Source organism: Rutidosis leptorrhynchoides, chromosome 10, assembly GCF_046630445.1.
Source record: "Rutidosis leptorrhynchoides isolate AG116_Rl617_1_P2 chromosome 10, CSIRO_AGI_Rlap_v1, whole genome shotgun sequence".
NCBI lineage: Eukaryota > Viridiplantae > Streptophyta > Magnoliopsida > Asterales > Asteraceae > Rutidosis > Rutidosis leptorrhynchoides.
Window position 1 is genome coordinate 337680554 of NC_092342.1, and position 22823 is coordinate 337703376.

General features: G+C 32.1%; 2 protein-coding genes and 1 long non-coding RNA gene across 4 annotated transcripts; all 3 read right to left on the reverse strand.

Moving 5' to 3' along the window:
• Positions 1-8142: 8142 nt before the first annotated feature.
• On the reverse strand, positions 8143-9905 carry LOC139872107 (uncharacterized). Its single transcript, XR_011766872.1, has 3 exons — positions 9222-9905; positions 9003-9140; positions 8143-8387 (listed from the first exon to the last, which is right to left on the reverse strand). It is a non-coding gene; the product is annotated as an uncharacterized lncRNA (long non-coding RNA).
• Positions 9906-10020: 115 nt separating this feature from the next.
• Positions 10021-11611, reverse strand: LOC139873510 (protein SLOW WALKER 1-like). Its single transcript, XM_071861438.1, is given in 3 exon segments — positions 10021-11228; positions 11231-11266; positions 11269-11611. Coding segments are annotated over 3 exon segments (1587 nt in total).
• Positions 11612-17361: 5750 nt separating this feature from the next.
• LOC139872106 (two-component response regulator ORR22-like) lies at positions 17362-20769 on the reverse strand. Of its 2 annotated transcripts, none has more exons than XM_071859917.1 (6): positions 20333-20769; positions 19767-19919; positions 19111-19485; positions 18941-19017; positions 17599-18591; positions 17362-17516 (listed from the first exon to the last, which is right to left on the reverse strand). In XM_071859917.1, exons 1-6 carry the CDS (start codon positions 20475-20477, stop codon positions 17451-17453), a joined length of 1809 nt encoding a protein of 602 aa, XP_071716018.1. In that variant the 5' UTR covers positions 20478-20769; the 3' UTR covers positions 17362-17450. The 2 variants fall into 2 exon arrangements, with proteins under 2 accessions (XP_071716018.1, XP_071716017.1); XM_071859916.1 differs by having other exon boundaries at positions 17362-17522.
• Between the last annotated feature and the right edge of the window lie 2054 nt (positions 20770-22823).

Genomic DNA, 22823 nt, shown 5'->3' on the forward strand with positions numbered 1-22823 from the left:
ATGTTCAACAACAATTCCTATAGACATGCAATAGTCATTAAATGCTTGAGATGTAAATTCACCAGCATTATCAAGTCTCACCCTTTTAATGGTGTAATCAGGAAAATGAGCTCTCAATTTAATAATTTGGGCAAGAAATTTTGCAAATGCCACATTACGGCTTGATAACAGACAAACATAAGACCATCTGCTAGATGCGTCTATTAGAACCATGAAATATCTAAATGGTCCACATGGTGGATGAATTGGTCCACATATATCACCTTGAATTCTTTCAAGAAACATTGGTGATTCTTTCTCAACCTTAAGTGGTGAGGGTCTAGTTATCAATTTTCCAAGAGAGCAAGATGTACATGGAACCATTGTATCATGATGGATTTTTCTATCCTTTAGTGGATGTCCATGAGTACATTCAATAATCCTTTTCATCATTGTTGATCCTGGATGGCCTAATCTGTTATGCCATAAACTGAATACACCAGGATCAATATATTTTTCGTTAACTACCATATGTATTTCTGGTACATTTATATGTGTATAATGTAATCCAGAACTAAGTCTTGGCAGTTTTTCAACCACATGACTCTTGTCAGTGATACTTAAATATTTCTCATTTTCTGTTGTCACTGACTGATAATCATACCCGTTAAGGTATATGTCGGAGAAACTCAATAAATTTCTGCTTGACTTGGGAGAAAATAAGGCATCATTTATTAAAAATTTTGTACCATTTGGTAGTATGAAATTTGCCTTTCCTATCCCTTTTATCAAGTTAGCAGGTCCTGATATTGTATGTATAGTTCCTTCCGTTGGTTTTAGATCAATAAAATATTTCTCGGATTTAAGTATAGTGTGTGTAGTTCCACTGTCTGCTATACAGAGATCTCCACCACTTGATTGATGTTGTATTCCAGCAAAATTCATATTGAACTTCATATATAAGAAATAAATAGTGAGTACATTAATATTACACAATATTTTAAACGCAAATAGATAGTACTGAAACATTTAGCAAACATAATGACAAAGACAGACGATATTAAATCGTTTATTTTTCAAAAGACACACAACTTAAACATTCAAGAAATCTTCATATAAATCAGATGGTTTCTCAGTGACTGTTGGATCAATATTATCCACAAAATTTACTTCCTTTTCTTTACCTTTCAGCGAATCCTGATACATCTTAACAAGATGTTTAGATGTTCGGCAAGTATTAGCCCAGTGGCCCATTCTACCACATCTGTAGCAAGATTCTTCAGAATTTTTAGAAGAATTTTCTTCAACATCTTGTTTAATGGGCTTGTTTTGTGGTTGATATTTATATTTTCGTGGATTACTATTTCTTTGACCACCACGGCCACGACCACGACCACGTCCACGCCCATTACCATTACCATAAGGATGGTTTCTACCATAGTTATGGCTTTTGGCATGATGATGGTGATGGTTATTATAACCACGACCTTGCCCGCGTCCTTGTCCCTGTTTATAATTATTTGCAGTATTTGCTTCAGGGATTGCAAGTGTACCAGTAGGACGGGATTGCTGATTTTTCATTAATAGCTCATCATTTTGCTCTGCAACTAAGAGATATGAATTAAGTTCAGGATATGTTTTGAACTTTAGCATTCTCAAATTTCTTTGCACTGTGATGTTTGCAGCATTCATTGTGGAGAAAGTTTTCTCCATCATGTCTGCATCACTAATTTCATGTCCACAGAATTTAAGTTGTGAACATGTATTATACAGAGCTGAGCTGTATTCATTTACTTTCTTAAAGTCTTGGAACCTTAATGTTCTCCATTGTTCCATTGCAGCTGGAAGTAAAATTTCTCTTTGATTATTGAATCTGCTTTTGAGACCTTCCCATAAAACATGGGGATCTTCTACAGTCACATAATTATTTTGTAAGCATTCATCAATATGTTGATGAATAAAGCAACATGCCGTAGCTTGTTCTTTTTCAGAACAAGTGTTGTTTTCATTTATGGTTTCAAGAATGCCCATTGATTTAAGATGCATTTTTACTTTTATAACCCATGGCATGTAGTTGTTTCCAGTTGATTCTAAAGGAGTAAATTTAAGCTTTTCCAGATTCGACATTTTCTATTATCAAAAATTAAAACAAACATCATGATAAATTAGAGTCAATTTATATTCATAAGTATATAAACATTAAACATAAATTTAATATAACATAAATGATAAGTAGGTGACAGTGTCGACCATGTGTAAGCAATCATAAATAAATGTTATATAACAAAAATATAAATATTAGTAAACATAAATGAAAATTTGGCGACAGTGTCGACCATATATTTTTTCAGGTGGTATAACCGACCTATATCATTCTGGTGGTATAACCGACCATATATCATTCTGGTGGTATAACCGACCATATATCATTTTGGTGGTATAACCGACCATATATCATTTTGGTGGCAGAGCCAACCATATTTAGTATTAAGATTATCGTGCTGATAACGTGTTATAATTCAGTAGGCTTATAACTACCTTTAGTGGTTTGATTCTTGATGTTATAATTCAGTAGGCTTATAACTACCTTTAGTGGTTTGATTCTTGATGTTATAATTCAGTAGGCTTATAACTACCTTTAGTGATTTGATTCTTGATTTAGAATACTAATAATGAATTGTAAGAACAAAGATGATAATGGAGAGAAAGAAAGAAACACTTTGTAAGTGTGAGAAATGGTGCAAGTTTAATGCTTGCATTCATGAGTATTTATAGCCTAAAATCTCAATATAAAAATACATACTTTGTGTACCAAAATTGACTATATGTATACACCAAAATTGACTATCCATATCTATATTATTATTATTATTATAACATAATTAATTGATTTTATATTTTTTTATTAATTTATTTAGTTTTATTTTATAAAAGAATATCATAAGATAAAAAAATATATTGAGAAATGAAAAAAATATATTCTTTTACGAAAATATTTAAATTGTATCATGTCACTCACAAATATTAAGGGGTGTCCAGTATTATGTCGAACCGAATTCAAACCAGTTAAAAGCGAATCGAATTTCAAAACGATTTTCAAATCGATTAAAATCATAACTTTTGGTTTTCGGTTTTGAATTTCCGAATTTCATTAAACCAAAAACAGAACTCAAAATCGAAAATAACTCGATAATAATATTTCATAAATATATTAATTTATGTGTGTGAGTTTTCGAATTCGGTAGAAAAACATTCAATAGTTTGGTATTTTTGAAAGCTTTAATATGAACGACTATGTAATCATGAAATATAAAATTTTTGTTAAGTTTCTAAAAATGCAAGCGAAGCTTAAACAAATTTGAAAAAACTCGCGTCCACACAAAGCTTTGAGCAAAGTCAATACACAAGAACGAAACATGCTTTGTGTCCTCACATACTCGCATTCGTTTAAAACGAACACGAGTTCACACAAGATAAGGTAATGTGTACGAAAGCTAAATCTCAGTTAACTTTTTAAACGATTCTCGATCACAGTGAGTTTTGACAAATTTTGAGCGGACGTGTGCGAACGAATAGTGTAAAAATGTAACATATTTTTCAACATGTATTTAGGTATCATATTTTTAAAAAACATGTATGATTAATTTCTTTCTCGCAAGTATGAACGAGCGAGTACTATTATAATTTAGGGGTGTTTAATATTTGGTTTGAAACCGTTTAAGCTGAATGCCGAACTGAATCCAAACTAGCTAAAACCAAACCGGATTAGAAATATGATTTTCAGATAGATTAAAACCGAAACCGAATTCAAAATTTTGTTTTCGGTTCGGTTTTCACTTTTGAATATTCCGAACTCGGTTAAATCAAAAACCGAATTCAAAATCGATAATAACTTAATGATAATATTTTGTATAAATATATCAAATTAATATACATGTGTGACTTTTTGAATTCGGTTGAGTAAAATTGAATAGTTTACAGTTTTGAAAATTAAAATAATTAGCTATGATGTGATTGTGAAATATAAAGCGCTTGTATGGACTTTAAAATTCACACACATTAATCTATATATATATATATATATATATATATATATATATATATATATATATATATATATATATATATATATATATATATATATATATAACGAACACTTATTAATGATTATATTTAAGTAGTGTCATAAAATTATTCATACTCGGTGAACTCGAATTTGATTTTGTTTTTTCCGGTTATAACTAAAATCGAATTCAAAAGTCAAAATTAAATTGAATTCAAATTCGATTTTCTATTTGATTTTGATATTGATTTTACTTTCAAAAGTTCAAAAATCAAATAAACCGAAACGATTAAACCGAGAACCCATAAACAAAACCCTTTACTTTGCAAGTAAACACTTTGTGCGACGATCGCTCCAAATTCATATGGACGAACACGTCATTCATCGATTTCATTGCGAGGTATTTGACCTCTATATGATACGTTTTGTAAACATTGCATTCTTTTAAAAAGGCACACCATAAATGAATATTTAAATCAAAGGTTTTCGACATCTGATGATTTTTACATATAGACAATCACCGTAAATAATAGTTTACAATAATAGTTCCGTTGACAATGCAGTCAAAATAAGATACATGGTGATAATTTGGTGAATGCAACGTTTCCTTGAAAAATATGCCATGTAAGACTCCATGCACATAGCTTGTCTAACATATAAGCAAACAGCGAAAGACTTATAGGGAACCTGAGAATAAACATGCTAACAAGTGTCAACACAAAGGTTGGTGAGTTCATAGTTTTAGTGTTTCGCATAAGCTGTATATAAAAGTGGATCACAAGATTTCAGTTGTTTCATCCAGAAACGTTTATCAATAGATTCTACATAACAGAGCACCCTGGTAACTAAACTTTAACGTTATAATGATAAATACCTCATTCGTTTTAATACACGCAAACCAACGTGTCCTAAACTCAAATAACACACGTCCGTTAAAAGGCTAGTGCTCTAGCTCGGACGGGGATGTCAAGCCCTATGGATCCATATACTGTTATTCGCGCCCACCAGTCCATATCCTATGTACTGGCAGTTACTAGTTACCAAAGCTAAGGGATTTTCGATTTAAACTCAGCGTAGAATTTAGTATGTACTTGTATCCATTGCGTTTAAAATAAAGTGCATGTATTCTCAGCCCAAAAATATAAATTGGAAAAGCAATTAAAAAGGGATCATATGAAACTCACCTTAGCAGCATATAAAGTCGTTCACCAAAATGTGACCGAAACTCGGAATATCAAATAACCGTATATCTCAACCTAGAGAACATATGTTGGTCAATAAATGTCTATCAAGCTAGGTCAGGTCATAGTGTATCACAATCCTAATGCTCGAGATCGACATACAAAAGTTATCCAAAGTCGTTTCAAAAAGTCAATTTTGACAATAGTTCAACAAAACGAGACGTACCTTATATAAGGATTCATTTACTCGGTTGGTAATATTCAAAAATCCATTTTATCAATCTTGTAAACAAGTTGTTTAAATCTTAATTGCAGATTCAAAAGCAATTTCAATTAACGTCAATCATAATTCAGTTGATCATATCTTTTAATCCGTTCATCGAAACTATTCGGTGTCTAAATGAAAAGTTATTGATTTTTCGCCAGCTTTCCAAAAACATGCATATCATATACCTTTTATCAATAATATATGTATTTAATTCGTGATTCATTATAAACTGTTTAACGACAAGATTTAGCATACAAGCATGCATATACATATATACTCGAGCACTAGACATGGATACGCAATTAATATATAAAAGATAAAATATGAGTGCTTACGTATAAATATTGAGATTCAATATTGTAGGAAAGTACGTAGACGCAACAGAGATGATAAACACTAGGTTTGACTTGCGAACAGTACACATGAATATTACCCATAACCTCCATAGCTATAACCCATAGTTTTCTTAGCTCTATCCCGTTTGAAAACCAGTTTTGAAAGTGACACGCTCATGACCTCGTCGTAATATTTTATGTATAATATTACTAAAAATATTAAAATTAATAATAATAATCTTAATAATAATAATAATAATAATAGTATTAATAATAATAATAATAATAATAATAATAATAATAATAATAATAATAATAATAATAATAATAATAATAATAATAATAATAATAATAATAATAATAATATATAGAGAGATCGAGCGATAGAAGGTGGATGGATTCAGCAAAGAAAATGCGGGCTTTTATAGCCATTTCTGATTTTGACAGCTCCGCGATCGTGGAGTTTTTGTGCCTTACAGCTCCGCGATCGTGGAGTTCCCTGATCCAGCTCACACCTGATTTGTTTTCTTGTTTGTCGACGTTTTATTTTAATATATAATATAATATATTTAATTTATATTAATTAATTATATATTATATTATATTCTCGTGCATAGTTGACTTGAAATTTTTGTTCCGATGTCTCGTACGTTGTCACTCGACTTATGAGCAGGTTCCGATTTCTCGAACGCATTTTCGTATGCTTAGAAAACTATCACTTTACGTTTCGTGACTCGTACCTTTGTCAAAATATAGTCTTAAATTATCAATAAACTATACCACTCAAAGTATATCTTAATCTTTCTAGTGTTTTGGTCATTTACTTCTATAAATCATTGTCTCGTTATTTATTAATATAATAGTATTTATCAAACGTTTCATAACCAAGTTAATATCTATTCTCAATATTTATAAACACGTTTTAAAATACATATCACAATTTATTCATATATCTAATTCTAACAGTTAATATTCCTTATTATTGTATGTGTCCAAATTACGTTATTTAAACAAACACTTTACCATTTATTCCGAATACCGTTAAACATGTCAACGTGGACCTCACAACAGAAACTCGTAATAATATTATAATTCTTAATGGACTTAATAAATATCTTTTAATTCAATCGTTTGGCATAATCTTTTAATTCCGTAGTTAAATATATCAATCAGATAATCAAACCAACAAGTTTAATGCACAGTATCATTTTCTTAAAACTTTGTTACGTTTTCAAGTTATAGTATATATATGTATCTATTTACATATAATTGTTCGCGAATCGTTGAGAACAATCGAAGAGTAATTGAATAGTTCAAGAATTTTGAGATTCAGTTCAACAGACTTTGCTTATCGTGTCATAAATATTAATTTCTATATAGAATTTGGTTCAAAATAAGTCGAAATTTTCCGGGTCATCACACTTTGGGTCATTAAACGGGCCGGGTCAGTCGTCGGTGATCACCCATAGTCCCATACTCCCATATCTCTTCAAAGATATGCACATCGTGAACTTCCCGATTCCCAGATCTTCAAAAAGTCACTAAATTTCCCACGCACTGTAGATATATTAAGTTAATAGAACAATTTCAGTTTTCTAACTGAATATATAGATAATGTCATACAAATAGAGCACTTAAAGCTAACACACCTATAAACGAAATAGTATTGGATACAGATTAGATCTTTTGATTTACAAAGATGACAAGGAGATCTGGATCATGTATAAAAACATGTTTAGTGATATTTGCAGTGATTTCAGCACTATGTGTATCTGGACCAGCTCTTTATTGGAAAATTAAAAAGGGTTTTAATTTAAAAGGGGGTTCTTCAATTTCTTGTAATCCATGTATATGTGATTGCCCTCCACCTCTTTCACTTCTCAAACTTGCTCCTGGTAATCATACCCTTTTAAACTTTTTAATTGTTATGAATTTGCTGTTATTAGACTAGTTCTAACCCTGCCCTTTTAAACTTTTTAATTGTTATGAATTTGCTGTTATTAGACTGGTTCTAACCCTGCGACATTATAAGCAGATTTGTACTTTTTGGCTCAAAAAGTGCATTTACCTATGACATGACAATGTCAGATTTTGACCTCCCAATAACCCCAAATGTCAAATGGTAGTGTCAAATTCAGTAGGGTCCACCAGTTTTGTATTTTTTTTTCAAATGAATTAAAATGGTAAATAAATACAACAAAATGAAATAAATTACATATTAAATAAAAAATACATAATTAATCTTTCATAAGAATTTAAAAATACATAAATTAACGATTACATAGATTCAATAAAAAAAAAAAAACTAATTCGCATTGCGAAAAGTGGGTGGAAGGTTCCAAATATGCTCGACTAAATCCTCGGTAAATTGATTGTGCATATCTCGATCCCTTATTTCTCTTGCGATGATGTCTCGATCCCGCCCTCTGTTCCTTATACGTTCCATACCATTTTTCATTTCTTCGGTAGTGAATCTTTCTTCCCATTTAGAAAGTGCAAAGTCGTTATCTTCAAGTATCATGTTATGTAATATGAGACAACATTCCATCACTCTTCGCATCCTGTTATTTGACATACTTCGTGAAGCTATGCGTATAATATGAAAACGACCTTGAAGAACCCCAAATGCCCTCTCTATATCCTTTCGGGCACTAGCTTGAAATCTAATAAACTTAATCGTTGGTTTTTCAGTATGACATGAATATCCTTTAACTAAAGTTGCCCAATCGGGATATATACCATCCGCAAGGTAATATCCTTTGCTATATTCATGCCCATTTACCTCAAATGGTGCAGATGGAAATGTTCCGTTCTTAAGTTTTTCAAATATAGGTGATTGGTTCAAAACGTTAATATCATTGTTGGCTAACCTGTGAGAATCAAATGATCTAGGTTTCAATATGAATGAGTCAAAAACAAAGAACTTGAAGCAAATTTTGTGCGAAAATTCAAGTATAAAAAACTTGAATCTTAAACAAGATCACTAAAACACCAGTTCAGCTTTGCATTATAACCGTAAACAGCAAGAAAATTAGGTACCCCAGTAATAGATTCAAGATAATCTAATAGCAGCTGTACCCACAAGTTAATTAAGGATAGACATGAAAAAAGCTAGACATAAATAGTCCTTGAAATTAAAAACCATATTAAACAGAATTTTCATTTCATAAACTTACTTATTTTGTCATTGCAGCCTTGATTTATCGTTCTCTAGGAGTCAAGAGCAAAGTAACGTCTCATCAACATATACATGACCCGAAAGAATACAGATCAAATCCAAATTCTCCATCCATAATACGCGTTGGATCCAGCTCCTGCAACAATAAGAACATGAAATTCTTACTTTATAAAATGTAACATAAATATATAAAAGCTAATAGATTTATAATTTGTACCCCTTTATCATTCCACTCATAAGATCATCGAAGGAATCATAACCATTGTTTGCAACAATTAAACAAAACCATTTGGTAAGTTAATCTGCTCCGGTAAATAGTTTTCACCTCCATTTTCAGGTCGGTACATGACCTATGAGTCTCTCTGTTCCACTGCATAGGGAGTATATATTCGACCTACTGTAGACCCCACAAATTTGGTCAACCGGTTGACTCAAGGGTCCACTCAAACTAACACCTGTGAGCGTTGGTGCTGCACTAAAACCATTACTTAAATATTGACCCCATAACTTTGTCTACCATACTGTCCATGCCTTTGACTTTGACTTTGAGTTTGAGTTTGACTTTGACCTTCAAGAGGGACCGAGGCTGTGCTAGCAATATTAGAACTAAATCCGTAACTGCTAAAGACATAACTGCAACTATATAAAACCACTCTAATATAACTGCTTACAACTTTCACCCAGTGCTGTTAACAAAATCCAGTTTCAAAACAAACTAACAATTTAGACGATGATTAGAAATCAATAACATCAGAACTGAAACAAACAAGATCTCTATTTTGAATATAAGCTAACATCTCGAACAGGATCAAATTAAGATTTAAATATCAGTAAAAATGAATAGCACCATCCCTCAAAAGAGTAATCATACAACAATAATTCTAAGAAAAACAATTATAACTTCTTGTAAACAAAATTAAGGATCTTTCTTGAAAACCAAAACCTCTAGTGATAAAAAAAAAAAAAAAAAAAAAAAAAAAAAAAAAAAAAAAGACATAAGACAATGTCATTATTATTCATCTTCTCCCTGCAATCTTCATTAAGGGAGAGATCATACCTTGTATTTCTAGCAAAGACTGTTGTATAGTTATCTCCTCCATAATCGACCTCTTTAGATTTCGAATATAACCTTTTAATTCATCAGATCCATTAATATCATCAATCCAGTTTTCAACAACTTTCTTTGTTACCGCAATCAAAATACCAGCATAACGTGACATTGTTGAGTACCTCTGCAAGAAACTTAACAACAATCCAATCTCATCCACTCCCAAATTCAAAACACATTTCAAAAGTTTCTTTCTTGACACCAATTCTTCCATAACTGCATCTACATTTTCAGGATTCTTAGCTTTTAGTGCCGATACCAAAGCCTCTTTATGATGAAATTTCTTCAATAGTTTGTCATGTTCAGAAAGTTTCACCTTTTTCGGTCTCGTGATCAAATAATCCCCTTTTGAAGGCTTCTCACTTTGTCCACGATGAAAATAACGAAAATACGAAGGCCTTAAAACCCTCTTTTCGGGCTCGTCTATAGCTCCAAAACCAACATATTTCCCCCATTCTGATTTAACCAACCCTAAATTATCTTCCTTTTTCCTTTTCCCAGCATAAAGCACCCCGTTTGAACTACCAATAACCCTAGTAGAACCATCGGGTGAAAACGCTACCGACATAAGCGAAGACGTAAACCTAATCGAGCTTGTAATCTTCAACTTTGAGTAATCAAAAACTTTCATATACCCATCCAACGAAGCACTCAAAATCCTATACTGATTCGCGAAATCGCCTTTCCCTTCACCTATTTTCGCAACACACAAAGACGTTACAGTTTTATTATGACTCTCCATCGAATACAACAGCTTACCACCACCAATTACATCCCAAATTTTCACGCAATTACCGCCTGCAGTCGCAATTAAACCACCAGAAGGCAAATAAATCACATCCTCAATCGGGGCCCCATGATTAACATCCAACATGGATCCATTGCTCGAAACCCTAATGTCCCAAACCCTAACAGTATGATCATAAGACCCTGTAACAAACATATCATCACTCACAGGTGATCCATCACCACATCGAACATAATCCTTATGACCGTATAAATTCGATATCGATGTTTCAGTCGATACATCCCAATACTTAACAATGGAATCATCCCCACCAGAATATAAATACAACTTATCAACACGAGGATAACTTACAAAATGCACAGAACGGAGTGACCACGAAGACGCCGGAGAGATGACCGTTTTTGACGTTAAAGACCTGAATTTGACCGGAAAGTGAACCGGCGGCGAGTAACTGACCGTCGGAACGATAACAAGCGGAAGTAGCGGTGTCTTTGAATGATGAGATGGTGGATTTAGGTTCTAGGGTTTGTGAATTGAATATTGTGACGGTTGCAGAATGTGTTGCGGCAAAATCGTGTGGTGAAATTGGGGAAAATGAGAGTGAGGTAATGGATGAAATTAGGGTTTGTGTTTGCTTTGATTTGAACGATTTCCAGTATTTTGATTCAGGTGTTGTTGTTTTGGATCTGTTCGTTGTTGATTTGAGCTTCGGTCGTACTGGAAATGTTTTGACTATTTCGTCGACCGCCATTGAAATAAGTATGAAGGTGGCCGGCCGGTTATTTTAGGGTTTATGGTTCCCCGTGTCTTTTTGTTATTAATATTAATATTAATATTAATTAATTAATATTAATATTAATATTAATTATTAATATTATTTTAATATTAATATTAATATTAATTTAAATGTTGCATGGTACAAATGGGCCCGAATCCTATACCCACATGTAATGTACATGCTATATCTTTTAAATACAGTACATCTTTCTCGTGTACGAAATCATTTTCATAAATCATAGTAACCGTACACATATATTGTGCACAAAAACTGATATACACATAACCTGTGTATAAAATTATTCTCTCGATATATAGCATTCACATCAACTAGTGGCAATTATCATGTCCACATAATTCAATGGTGGCAATTATCATGTCCACATAATTCAATGGCGGCAATTATCATGTCCACATAATTCACTTGTGGCAATTATCATGTCCACATAATTCAATGGTGGCAATTATCATGTCCGCATAATTCAATGGTGGCAATTATCATGTCCACATAATTCAATAATAATTCGCAGAACTTCTGTCTGCATAATAATTCATTCGAGGAATGTTTTGCTTGTGTCTATCTCGTCAAACATTTATAAAAGCATTTCATGTATTCGCAGTCCAAAATATATTTCAAAAGCATTTAATAAAGCAGTTGTAAAAACAGCGCATGTATTCTCAGTCCCAAAAATATAAAGAGTAAAAGGGAGCAAATGAAACTCACAGTATTGTATTTTGTAGTAAAAAATACATATGACGACATTGAACAAATGTAGGGTTGGCCTTGGATTCACGAACCTTAAATGATTAAATAAGCTTCCTAAAAAGAATCGCCAAAGCTCGAACCCGGGACCTCTCGCTTAACCAAGAACACCCTTAACCATTGCTCCATCGATTTCTTACTTTTGTAATTTACGGATCAAAAGTATATAACCAAATTATCCGTCTGCTTCTTTTTCTTCTTAAATAAAAATCCAATTCATCATCATCATCTACATAACATCATGGTTTACCATCATCTTCATCATTGTAATCATCATCATCATTTACTATCAACATACATCATCATCATTGATAAACGTCTCGGTCTAAAACAAAGTACACGGTGGACGAACCGAAAGTATGTGATGGCCCAACAGCAAAAAAAAAAAAGTGGAATTACGGTCCAACACAACAGTCCACGAACCACTACCTAAAAATACGTCCATATTTGTTTTGGATTAATTATGCTTCGTGAAACCATCAGTTGGAAGTGGGGTTTGACCACAATCATAAGCTTTTCTTAATCAACTAAAGCACATCCCTTTATTAACCCTAATTGATCGGCCATCATGAAAAGTAAAAAAAAAAATCGCATGGTAAGCTTTAATACCAGTTGAAATCTGTCCCACTTCCATAATTTTGCATAATCAATTAGCTTTTCTGTTGTTTTGATATTTTGGGAGTTTTCCTTGGCCTACCTCGAAGAAAAGATATCAAACGCATGGAATTCTGTCGGCCATACATTCTCGATTGAGATGTCCCACACTAATCACGTCCAAACTTTATAAAGTTTTATATAATTAAATTCCAATACACTTGATATGACCACTATAATTTCGTGACCCCTCATCATAATTATATTCGCTAACTTTTTCATCCATCCTTGTTATATTCATGAAAAGCAGATAATTAAATAGCAGCACTATGGATGTAGATCACGAACCGCAACGGCAGTAAACATTCGATTTGTATTAGCCGAGGTATTTTTTTAATGGTGTGGTTGAGGGGGTGACGTTTTATGGTTCGTTGATGGTTTTGTTTGGGTTGTCAAACAGAACATTTATAGCAGCAGTCAAGTAGTATTTATTTCATCGAGTAGCAGGTTTTGATGGGGTTTGGGTTTAATCGATAGGGTAATTTGGGATGGGTACCGAGCAGTCAAAAAGGCAATAGCAGTCGAGGATAGTGGTTGGTTTTGTTTGTTGTAGATGCTCTATGATGAAATAATAATCAAAGGACCATGGTACAAGTCATAAGGTGAAGGTTTCATCAAAAAGATATTGGTGATCGAGAAGAAAAGAAAAAAAAAATATGATGATGGTGGGTTGTTCATGCTTGCTAGTGGTGATAGTGAATTGATACGAGTTTCCATATTTGTGTAAGTAATATAAGTCTATATATATATATATATACGTTTCTGTTTGAATTTCTATTTTCATTGAGGATTGGTTATTATTAGTAAATGAATGATTGTTAATACTTATAATCAAGTTGATTGTGTAGTGCTTATTGAGGTCGACGGGTAATAATATTCAGACAGGATTAGGTAGTAAGAAAATTTGAAGGACGATTGTAAAGTCGACATGTAACAGAACGTAGACAGGAATTTTCAAACAAGAAGAAGAATCAAGAAAAGAAATAAGTCAGATAATGAACTGTAATAAAATTCGTACATTCTTCTGTTACTGATTTCTATCAAATTTTGTTTTGTTCTTGTGATTGAATCTTGACTGGTACTAATTTGAAATAGGAGAATCAAATTAATCACAGTATGATTGTAATGTGAAACTGATTTTGGTTTTCTGTTTGCATACTTCTGTATTTAATTAATCCAAATACAAAAATACTGATTCATATTGTGTATCTGTATATCTCAATATATATAACTGTTTTTATATATCTGTATTTATATTTCATTATTATATATAATTTGCATTAACAAATAATTAGATATAATAATAATAATAATAATAATAATAATAATAATAATAATAATAATAATAATAATAATAATATCCAATTAATACTAATAATAATGAGAATAATGATTAAAAGTATTAGAAATAATAATAATAATAATTTTGGAATACAATTGATAACTTTTAGTTATAATAAGGATATAACAAATTATATGTATTAACTTTCATATATTTTATATTAAAAATAATAAAATACTAATGTTGATTTTTATATTAATAATGAAAGTAATAATAATAATAATATTAGCATAACAATTATATTTTAACTTATAACTACATTTAATATGTTAATATTACATTCTATTAATTATGTAATGATATCATTCATTATATGATAACATTATTTAAATATTTGATACTTATTCATTTTATATATATATACATGTTCATTTACAAGTACAAGTTCGTGAATCGTCGGGAATGGTCGAAGATCAATTGAATATATGAAACAGTTCTAAATTTTGGAGACTAAACGTTACAGACTTTGCTTATCGTGTCGAAATCATATAAAGATTAAGTTTAAATTTGGTCGGAAATTGCCGGGTCGTCACAGTGAACGCGAATTCAAAACTACAGTCAAATATAACTGAAACTACAACATGCCCATGCCCCATAACTTTTAGTATATAAGGTTAATACTAATACTTATTTTTTTGTATACTAAAAGTGGTGGCGGTTTCTTTCGTTTCAGTTATATCGGATTGTCGTTCTGAGTTCACATTACAAACGGTTCATCAACTTCGACTATATTTACACAACAGCCTCTAAAATTTACACTTTTCCAGGGGTAAAATGTGTAAATATATAATTTTATTAAAAAAAAAAAGAAACTAATACTTATTTTTTTACACACTAAAAGTGGTGGCGATTTCCGTCGTTTCAGTTATATCGAATTGTCGTTTTGAGTTTGCGTTCACATTACAAACGGTCCATCAACTTCGACTATATTTACAAACGGCCCCTAAAGTTTACACTTTTCTAGGGGTAAAATGTGTAAATATATAATTTTATTAAAATAAAAGAAACTAATTCCACCCGAATTTATAACGGGACCTATCTTCTCGCTCGGTGCGAGTTAAATTTTTCCGAGACCACCGTTTAACTCGAAAAAATCTTACGAACCCAACGGGACTAATTATACGCGAAACGGACACTTTTTAAAAAACTCTAAACACAATGACAGCCCGTATCTTTCTTTTCGCCGCGAGTTAAATTTTTTCGAAAGCGCCGTTACACTTGAAAAAAATTATTGAACAAAATAAAACTAACTACGTTCGAAACGGATACTTTTTAAAAAACGATTAACACAACGACATTCAAAACGGCGCTTAACACATGGGCCTTGTTCCCCTCTGTAAATACACAACGCTACGTTAAATATGAATACACAGGTCGAAAGCCTCCGCCGCAACGCGCGGGCCGGTCCGGACTAGTTTTGCTTATACATGATATACATGATTGAATACTTTTGATTCATTTTCTTATTTTGGTCCCCGATCTTTGATATGTATTATTATTTTGGCCTTTAAATTAGTTTTGAACTAGTAACAAACAACTAGGAAAATTACTACTTATACAAACTAGGAATTTTATTTTTATTTGTAGCAAAATTACTACAAACTATTATGAGAAGTACTTAGTTTTTTATTTTTTTTATTTTTTCTTATACTTTATATAATATTAAATTTGTTTACCAAAATAACGAAAACTTTCTTAACAACAAAGAAACTTACAACACGAGACACACAAACAACTAAACAAACGACACAACACCCTCACCTCAACCACAAACAAATAACAATTTAACACAAATGACCTAACAACCTAACCAAACAAGCAACATGAAGCTTCAACACTCAAACATACAAAAACGATACGAACAAAAAGCTAATAACTAAAGTAAATTCATACTTTCATATTTCTTCTTGGGTTCTTAGGTTATGTTCTTTCGTTTGTTTGATTTCTTCTCGGTTTGCTGATGTTCTCATTATAGCTAAGTTACCTTTTAGGCATGTATTTGTTTAGTGACTCATTGTTTAGTTGTTTTGGCTTGCCCCGTTTGTTGTTGTGTTTGTGGGGTTCTTTTATTTTTTGTTTTTTTAACGGCAAATTTTGACATCGAATACTCTCATTTGTCACTCACGCACACGTTCGGGCGGAAACCCGAACCGCTAACCAGCGGACATCGAACCACAATCCATACGGGCATGTAGTCGAGCCTTTATCCCATCGAGCGAGCCGGTAAAACCTCCATACATGGTCAATATATATACTACCACTATTAGTGTTCAACCGGTTTAAAGAAATCATGGCCATAAGAATCAAATAGATGACCTCTCCATATCCCATGACTCAAGGACATGGGGTGAACTGTTGAACTATGCACGCAAGTTGTTTTCATTTGTTGTTGAATGTCTCAACTTCTAATAATGGTTTCATTTTTAGAAGGAAAAAAAATCATATACCTGAAATAAGATTTCGACATGAACTCTAGCCATCTTAAATCTTGAATACTTCTCAAATTTATATAACGCATGTTGGTCGAATCATGTTAACTTATACTCCAATACTTAAGTTAAGCTAGTTCAAATAAACGTCCTAACAAAATACTTATTGTTAAATAGTCCCTTGTATGAACTTAAAAAAAAAAAAAAAAAAAAAAAAAAAAAAAAAAAAAAAAACAAAAACAAATTTGTAACTTTAGCTCATCTTTATATAACAAACTGTATTGCTGTTGGTATGAAACTTGTTATAACTTATTTGTAACTTCAGCTCATCTTTATATTAAAAACTTGAATCTTAAACAAGATCACTAGAAACACCAGTTCAGCTTTGCATCATAACCGTAAACAGCAAGACAATTAGGTATCCGAAAATAGATTGAAGAAAAACTAAAAGCAGTTGTACCCACAAGTTGATAAAGGATGACATCAAAGAAGCTAGACATAAATAGTCCTCGAAAATAAATAAATTACATATTAATACAAACTTTTCATTTCATAGAACCTATTTTGTCATTGCAGCCTCGTTTTATCGTTCTCTAGGAATCAAGAGCTAAGTAACGTCTCATCATCATATACATGATCCGAATGAATACGGATCAAATCCGAATTCTCCATCCATCATCACCGTTGGATCCTGCTCCTGCAACAATAAGAGCATTGAATTCTTACTTTATAAAATGTAAATATAAATACAAATTCTAAGAAAAACATTGTACCCGTTTCATCATTCCATTCATAAGATCATCCAAGGAATCATAACCATTGTTTGCAACAAAACCATTTGGTAATTTAATCTGATCCAGTAAATAGTTTTCACCAGATTCCATTTTCAATTCGGTACTTGACCTATGAGTCTCTCTATTCCGCTGCATAGGGAGTATATTCGACCTACTGTAGACCCCACATATTTGGTCAACCGGTTGACTCACGGGTCCACTCAAACTACCACCTGTGAGTGTTGGTCCTGCACTAAAACCATTACTTGAATACTGACCATAACTTTGTTTACCATACTGTCCAGGCCTTTGACTTTGACCTTGACTTTGACCCTGACCTTCAAGAGGGACCGAGGCTATGCTAGCAATATTAGAACCAAATCCGTTAATTGTGTTACTGCTAGCAGTGTAACCGAATTTTAGGTTACTATTCGAATCGTGATAATTTACTCCCATTGGTGGTGGGACATCATGAAAGGTGGAACTACTTGAAACAAGATTCAATGAAGACTGATTCGCTAACGTTGAAAAGTTGTTAGAACCATTAAAGATTCGAGCTTGGTCAACGGTATTGAAATCCGAGAGTTGGGTATTCAATTTATTACTCGGTTGTAGTTGACCGAGGTCAAAAGATGTCGGTATACCCTGAAGAAGATTCTGGGTTTGGTGATTTGATGGTGTCGGTAATACAACCGGTTGTATATTGTTGACCGAATTGGTCAAACTTGGAGTATGAGTTTGTTGGATAAACGAAGGAGTTGTGAGGCTGTTAAGGGTCATCCCGTTTGGGCTATTGAGTCTACCGAGCATACCAGAAGGTGAATACGATGATAACTGAGCGTTTGGTAGTCTTCCAGAAGCTGATAACGAATGAAAGTCACCAAGCCCATCGAGTGATGTCATCCTCATGTAAGATGATGCGTCCTTGCTACCGCCAAATGCCACAACCATGTTAGATTGTTGACTGATCCTTCTTAAGTAAAGACGATATTTCTGTTAAAAAAACATAAGCATTGTTTGTTTAGTCAGGAGCCAAAATATGCATTGCATGTTTTTAAGGATTCATGGAAGACGTCTTGTTAAACAAGAAAAGTTAAAAAAAGGTTACGACATGATTTTGACCAACAAATCTGGTTTTGACCCATTAACCAACTTTGACCAACAAAACTGATTTTGACCCCCTAACCGACCGATTAATTAAACGGATTTTGAAAAATAGGATCGGTCTGTTCTTGAAAATAAGTAATCGGGGATTACTTGGGAGTAATCGGGTTTTTCACAACAATGCACGATACTCAATTTTGTTGCAGCTAAAATTTAACTTATAAGAAAACAAATGAACCTGTAAATGGCTTGCAACATTTTCCCTAGTAAGACCTTCAACATTCATCAAATCAAGAATCCTTTTAGGAACAGCTTCTGCATTGAACAAAAAAAAAATAAAAAAATATCAGTCATTTTAAAAATAAAAAAAAAAAGTTTGTACATGAATAAGAGGATTTAACAACTCACTCTCGATTCCAAGTTGATTAACGGCAGCTACAAATTTTCTATGAAGATCAATGGACCAAACAACACGTGGCTTCTTTTGTGTTGACGGGTCATCATCTTCATTCTCATTATCTTCAACATCTTCATCTTCATCTTTTCTTTTCCTATTAAGTTTCCCATTTGAATCTCCACTACCAGCTTCTTGTCCACATTCGTAATTCTGCTTATCTTGGTTATTGTTTGACTTTGACTGAGATTTTGTTTCAACTTTTTTCCTAATCACATGTTGCCATACGTTGCGTAATTCCTCAAGACGAACAGGCTTCACAAGGTAGTCACAAGCACCATGTGTGATCCCTTTCATTACAAGCTTCGGGTCACTGTTTCCTGATAACACTGCAACAATTTCAAGAAACATTAGAAACTTTTAAAGAACACACTCTATCTTGCTAAAATTTTTGACTTTTTCGGGTCAAAGCAACAAAAATGTGAACTTTTAACATAAACTTGTAAATCCCACATCAATTCATCAACTTCATACAATATTTGTTACTAAACAACTAGCATCAAGACTAATTTCAATGAAACTACCCGAACCCACATCAAATTTGAGATTAATCAAGCTAAACACACAAATTAGCAATTTCTGTGATAAAGCAAAGTTTTTTAAGACTTACTGATAACAGGCAAGTCCATTTCAAGACCAACAAGTTCAAGAAGCTTGAAGCCATCCATGTCTGGCATATGCACATCACTGATCACAAGGTCGAAACGGTTTCGATCTTCCCTTAGCATCTTCAATGCTGTTATTGCTTGATTTGTGGTTGTAACTGCCAAAATTTAAAATAAAATAAAATAAAAATATGATGAATTATGAGTACAAATTTAATTAACTAACAAACTTGAAGTTTTTAATGATTTAGTCATTTAACATCAATCCCTAGAATAGATCAAAGACTTCCATCTGTAAATTATTGTTTATATAAAGGTAAAAGAGATTGAAACCCTTGTAAGAAAATTGTTAAAAAGTTGAAAATGATTTGAGTCAACAGTTTAACTTCAATTCAACAGAACCTTGTAATACTAATTTCCCAAATAAAAACAAAATTACAAATTAAAACTTTAAATTTGATTCATAAAACAAAACAAATAACTGCTCAAGAAGAATAAGAACAAAAACACCCAAATTAGATAATAAATCCAAACATGTAACATAATATATATTTTAAAAAATAAAACTAACCTTGATATTGGCATTTCCTTAAAAGCCCATCTAATAGCTTTAAACAAGTTGGATCATCATCAACAGCAAGAACTCTCATACCAATTGGAAATCTATCAATTTCATTACTAACACCAATAGCCCCTCTAATTTCCTCCACTGTCATCTTATATTATTAAATAAAAATCTTGAACAAAATCTTAAACCAAAGCAGAAACAGATGAAACAAAAGATTCAAGAAACACCACAAGATTCACAAAGTTTGGATTTTTATCATTTGTTTGACCACCTTGTTGACAAACAAAACAAACCCAGAAAGAAAAAAGAATGATTTCAAAGATAATAGAGAGAGAAACAGGATCTTGATGACAGAGAAAACAAGATAGTGACTTGGACTATAATACTAGCATGATACATATTTTGACAATGATAGCCAGAACAGATTGAATGGCTTTTAACGCAACCAATATACATAGAATCAAAACACTCTCTCTCTCTGTCTCAAGTTTTTTTTTTTTTTTTTTTTCCAAAAGAAAAAAAGTTCCTTTTTAATTAAATATTCTTTTGGGCAATATCAATGTGTACATTCAAATCTTAATTTGTGACCTTGAGTAATAATTGAGCCTTTCTTTGGCACCTTTTTTATCTACTTGCCTCTCATTTCTATATATGGAAGTACGATTACAACTTTTGGGTGTTACAATAAGTTTGTTGTAAAAACATAATCTTTTTAACTTTTAAAAAACCAACCAGCATTACTCCCCATATTAATTTAATTGTTCACATACAAAAAAAATAAGCTATATGCAATCTAAAAAAAAGCTGTTATTACATTGTAAATTTTTTTAATTTTATAATTTTATCGCCTACTTTAACGGGTGTTGATAAATCCAACAACAAAATTGATAGATCCACCATTTTCAAGCATTACTGTATTGTACTGTACAACACAGTATTTGTAACGTCCTCCCAATAGGGTCTGAAAGGAACGTCACTAATATCAAAACATACCAACATATTATAATAAACGAGAACAATACTAAATGATGAATTTAACTTTAATGAGTACGCAGCGGAAAATGAAATGTCGTTACAATGACAGAAATAACAATATCGTAAATGTTCACATGCAGAAATAATAAATGCGATATCTCTTGATCCTATGTCCAAGTAGCATCACATAAGCAGTAAGTATAAGAGCTTGAATCAAACAGCACCTGAGACAAAATATGTTAAAGTGTCAACCAAAAAGGTTGAGTGAAGTTCATAGGTTTAACAAAAAGTTTGTCGTTGTTTTAGACCACAAGATTTAGTTTGTAAAGTTGATCTCCCGCAGGATCAAAAAGTTATGCCAATGCGTGATATTTAGACTAAACGTTCAAGTTTGCCCCATGACAAGTTGTTCTGTCCTTGTCGGTTTAATTTCATTATTAAGTAATACAATGACTTGGTCAAATGTATCGGGGACGTTACTCCCGATAGGCCTACCCCCAATAATTAAGCATGCCGCAGCAATTAAAAATATCACTGTAGGGACTTAGTCGGACATAGCCGGGTATAGCATAGTTTAACAGTTTGGTACTTGCGTCTAAAGTGTAAAAAGTAAAAACAGCATGTGTCTCACCCCAAGTAAAAGTAAGTAAGTTTGCTAGCAATTAAAGAGGGGCTATGAATTCACCTTAGTAAGTAGAGAGAGTGTTATTCCTCGAAATAAAGAGTTGAACGAGTGAGCAGGAAAGTCAACCTATTGACATTTAAGAGTAGTTAAGTGTTTTGCCCATGTTTAAGTTTAAGTATGTGTTTAAGTATAGTTTGTTTTACTAAGTTTCTATTCCTAGTAAGTTACTATTTTTATAAAGTTTTCATTTTTAGAAAGTTTCTTATTTTACTAAGTTTCTATGACTAGAGAGTTTCTACTTTTATCAATATTTCCCATTTTAGGATACTTGTCGTATTAGATAAGCTTCTAATCACCCCTTTCCCTTCGAATGGCTAATTTAGATCTAGGGGCTTGAGCCATAGGACCCTTTAAATCGGAAATCCAAACCCTCTGCCTAGAATCTCATAGAAACCATTCGTCAAGAAAGTTCGAAGATCTATACATCTCTAATACATATCCCAAAATGTTTTTATGTTACAATATAAGTAGTAGGTTATAGGTGCTAGTAATAGTAATAGTGTATACATGTTATTTATTTTATTTTTAATTGCATATAATTTATAACATTATTTACATATTTCGGTAAAAATAATAACCGAAGTAAAAAAAGTAAAAAGTAAAAAGTAAAAAAAATAAAAAGTAAGGAAAGAATACTTACTAGTAGTAATTCTTCAAAGAGAGAATGAGAGAAATTTTGGTGTGAGTTTGAATGAGAAATGAGGGGTATTTATACTTGAAAAAATTAGGTAAAAAGAATAAAATAATTAAAAGAAAAAGAAATATTTAATTCTTAATGGAATTTTAAAATTAAAAAGTATTAAATGTTAGGTCATGGGATAATGCACAAAATAA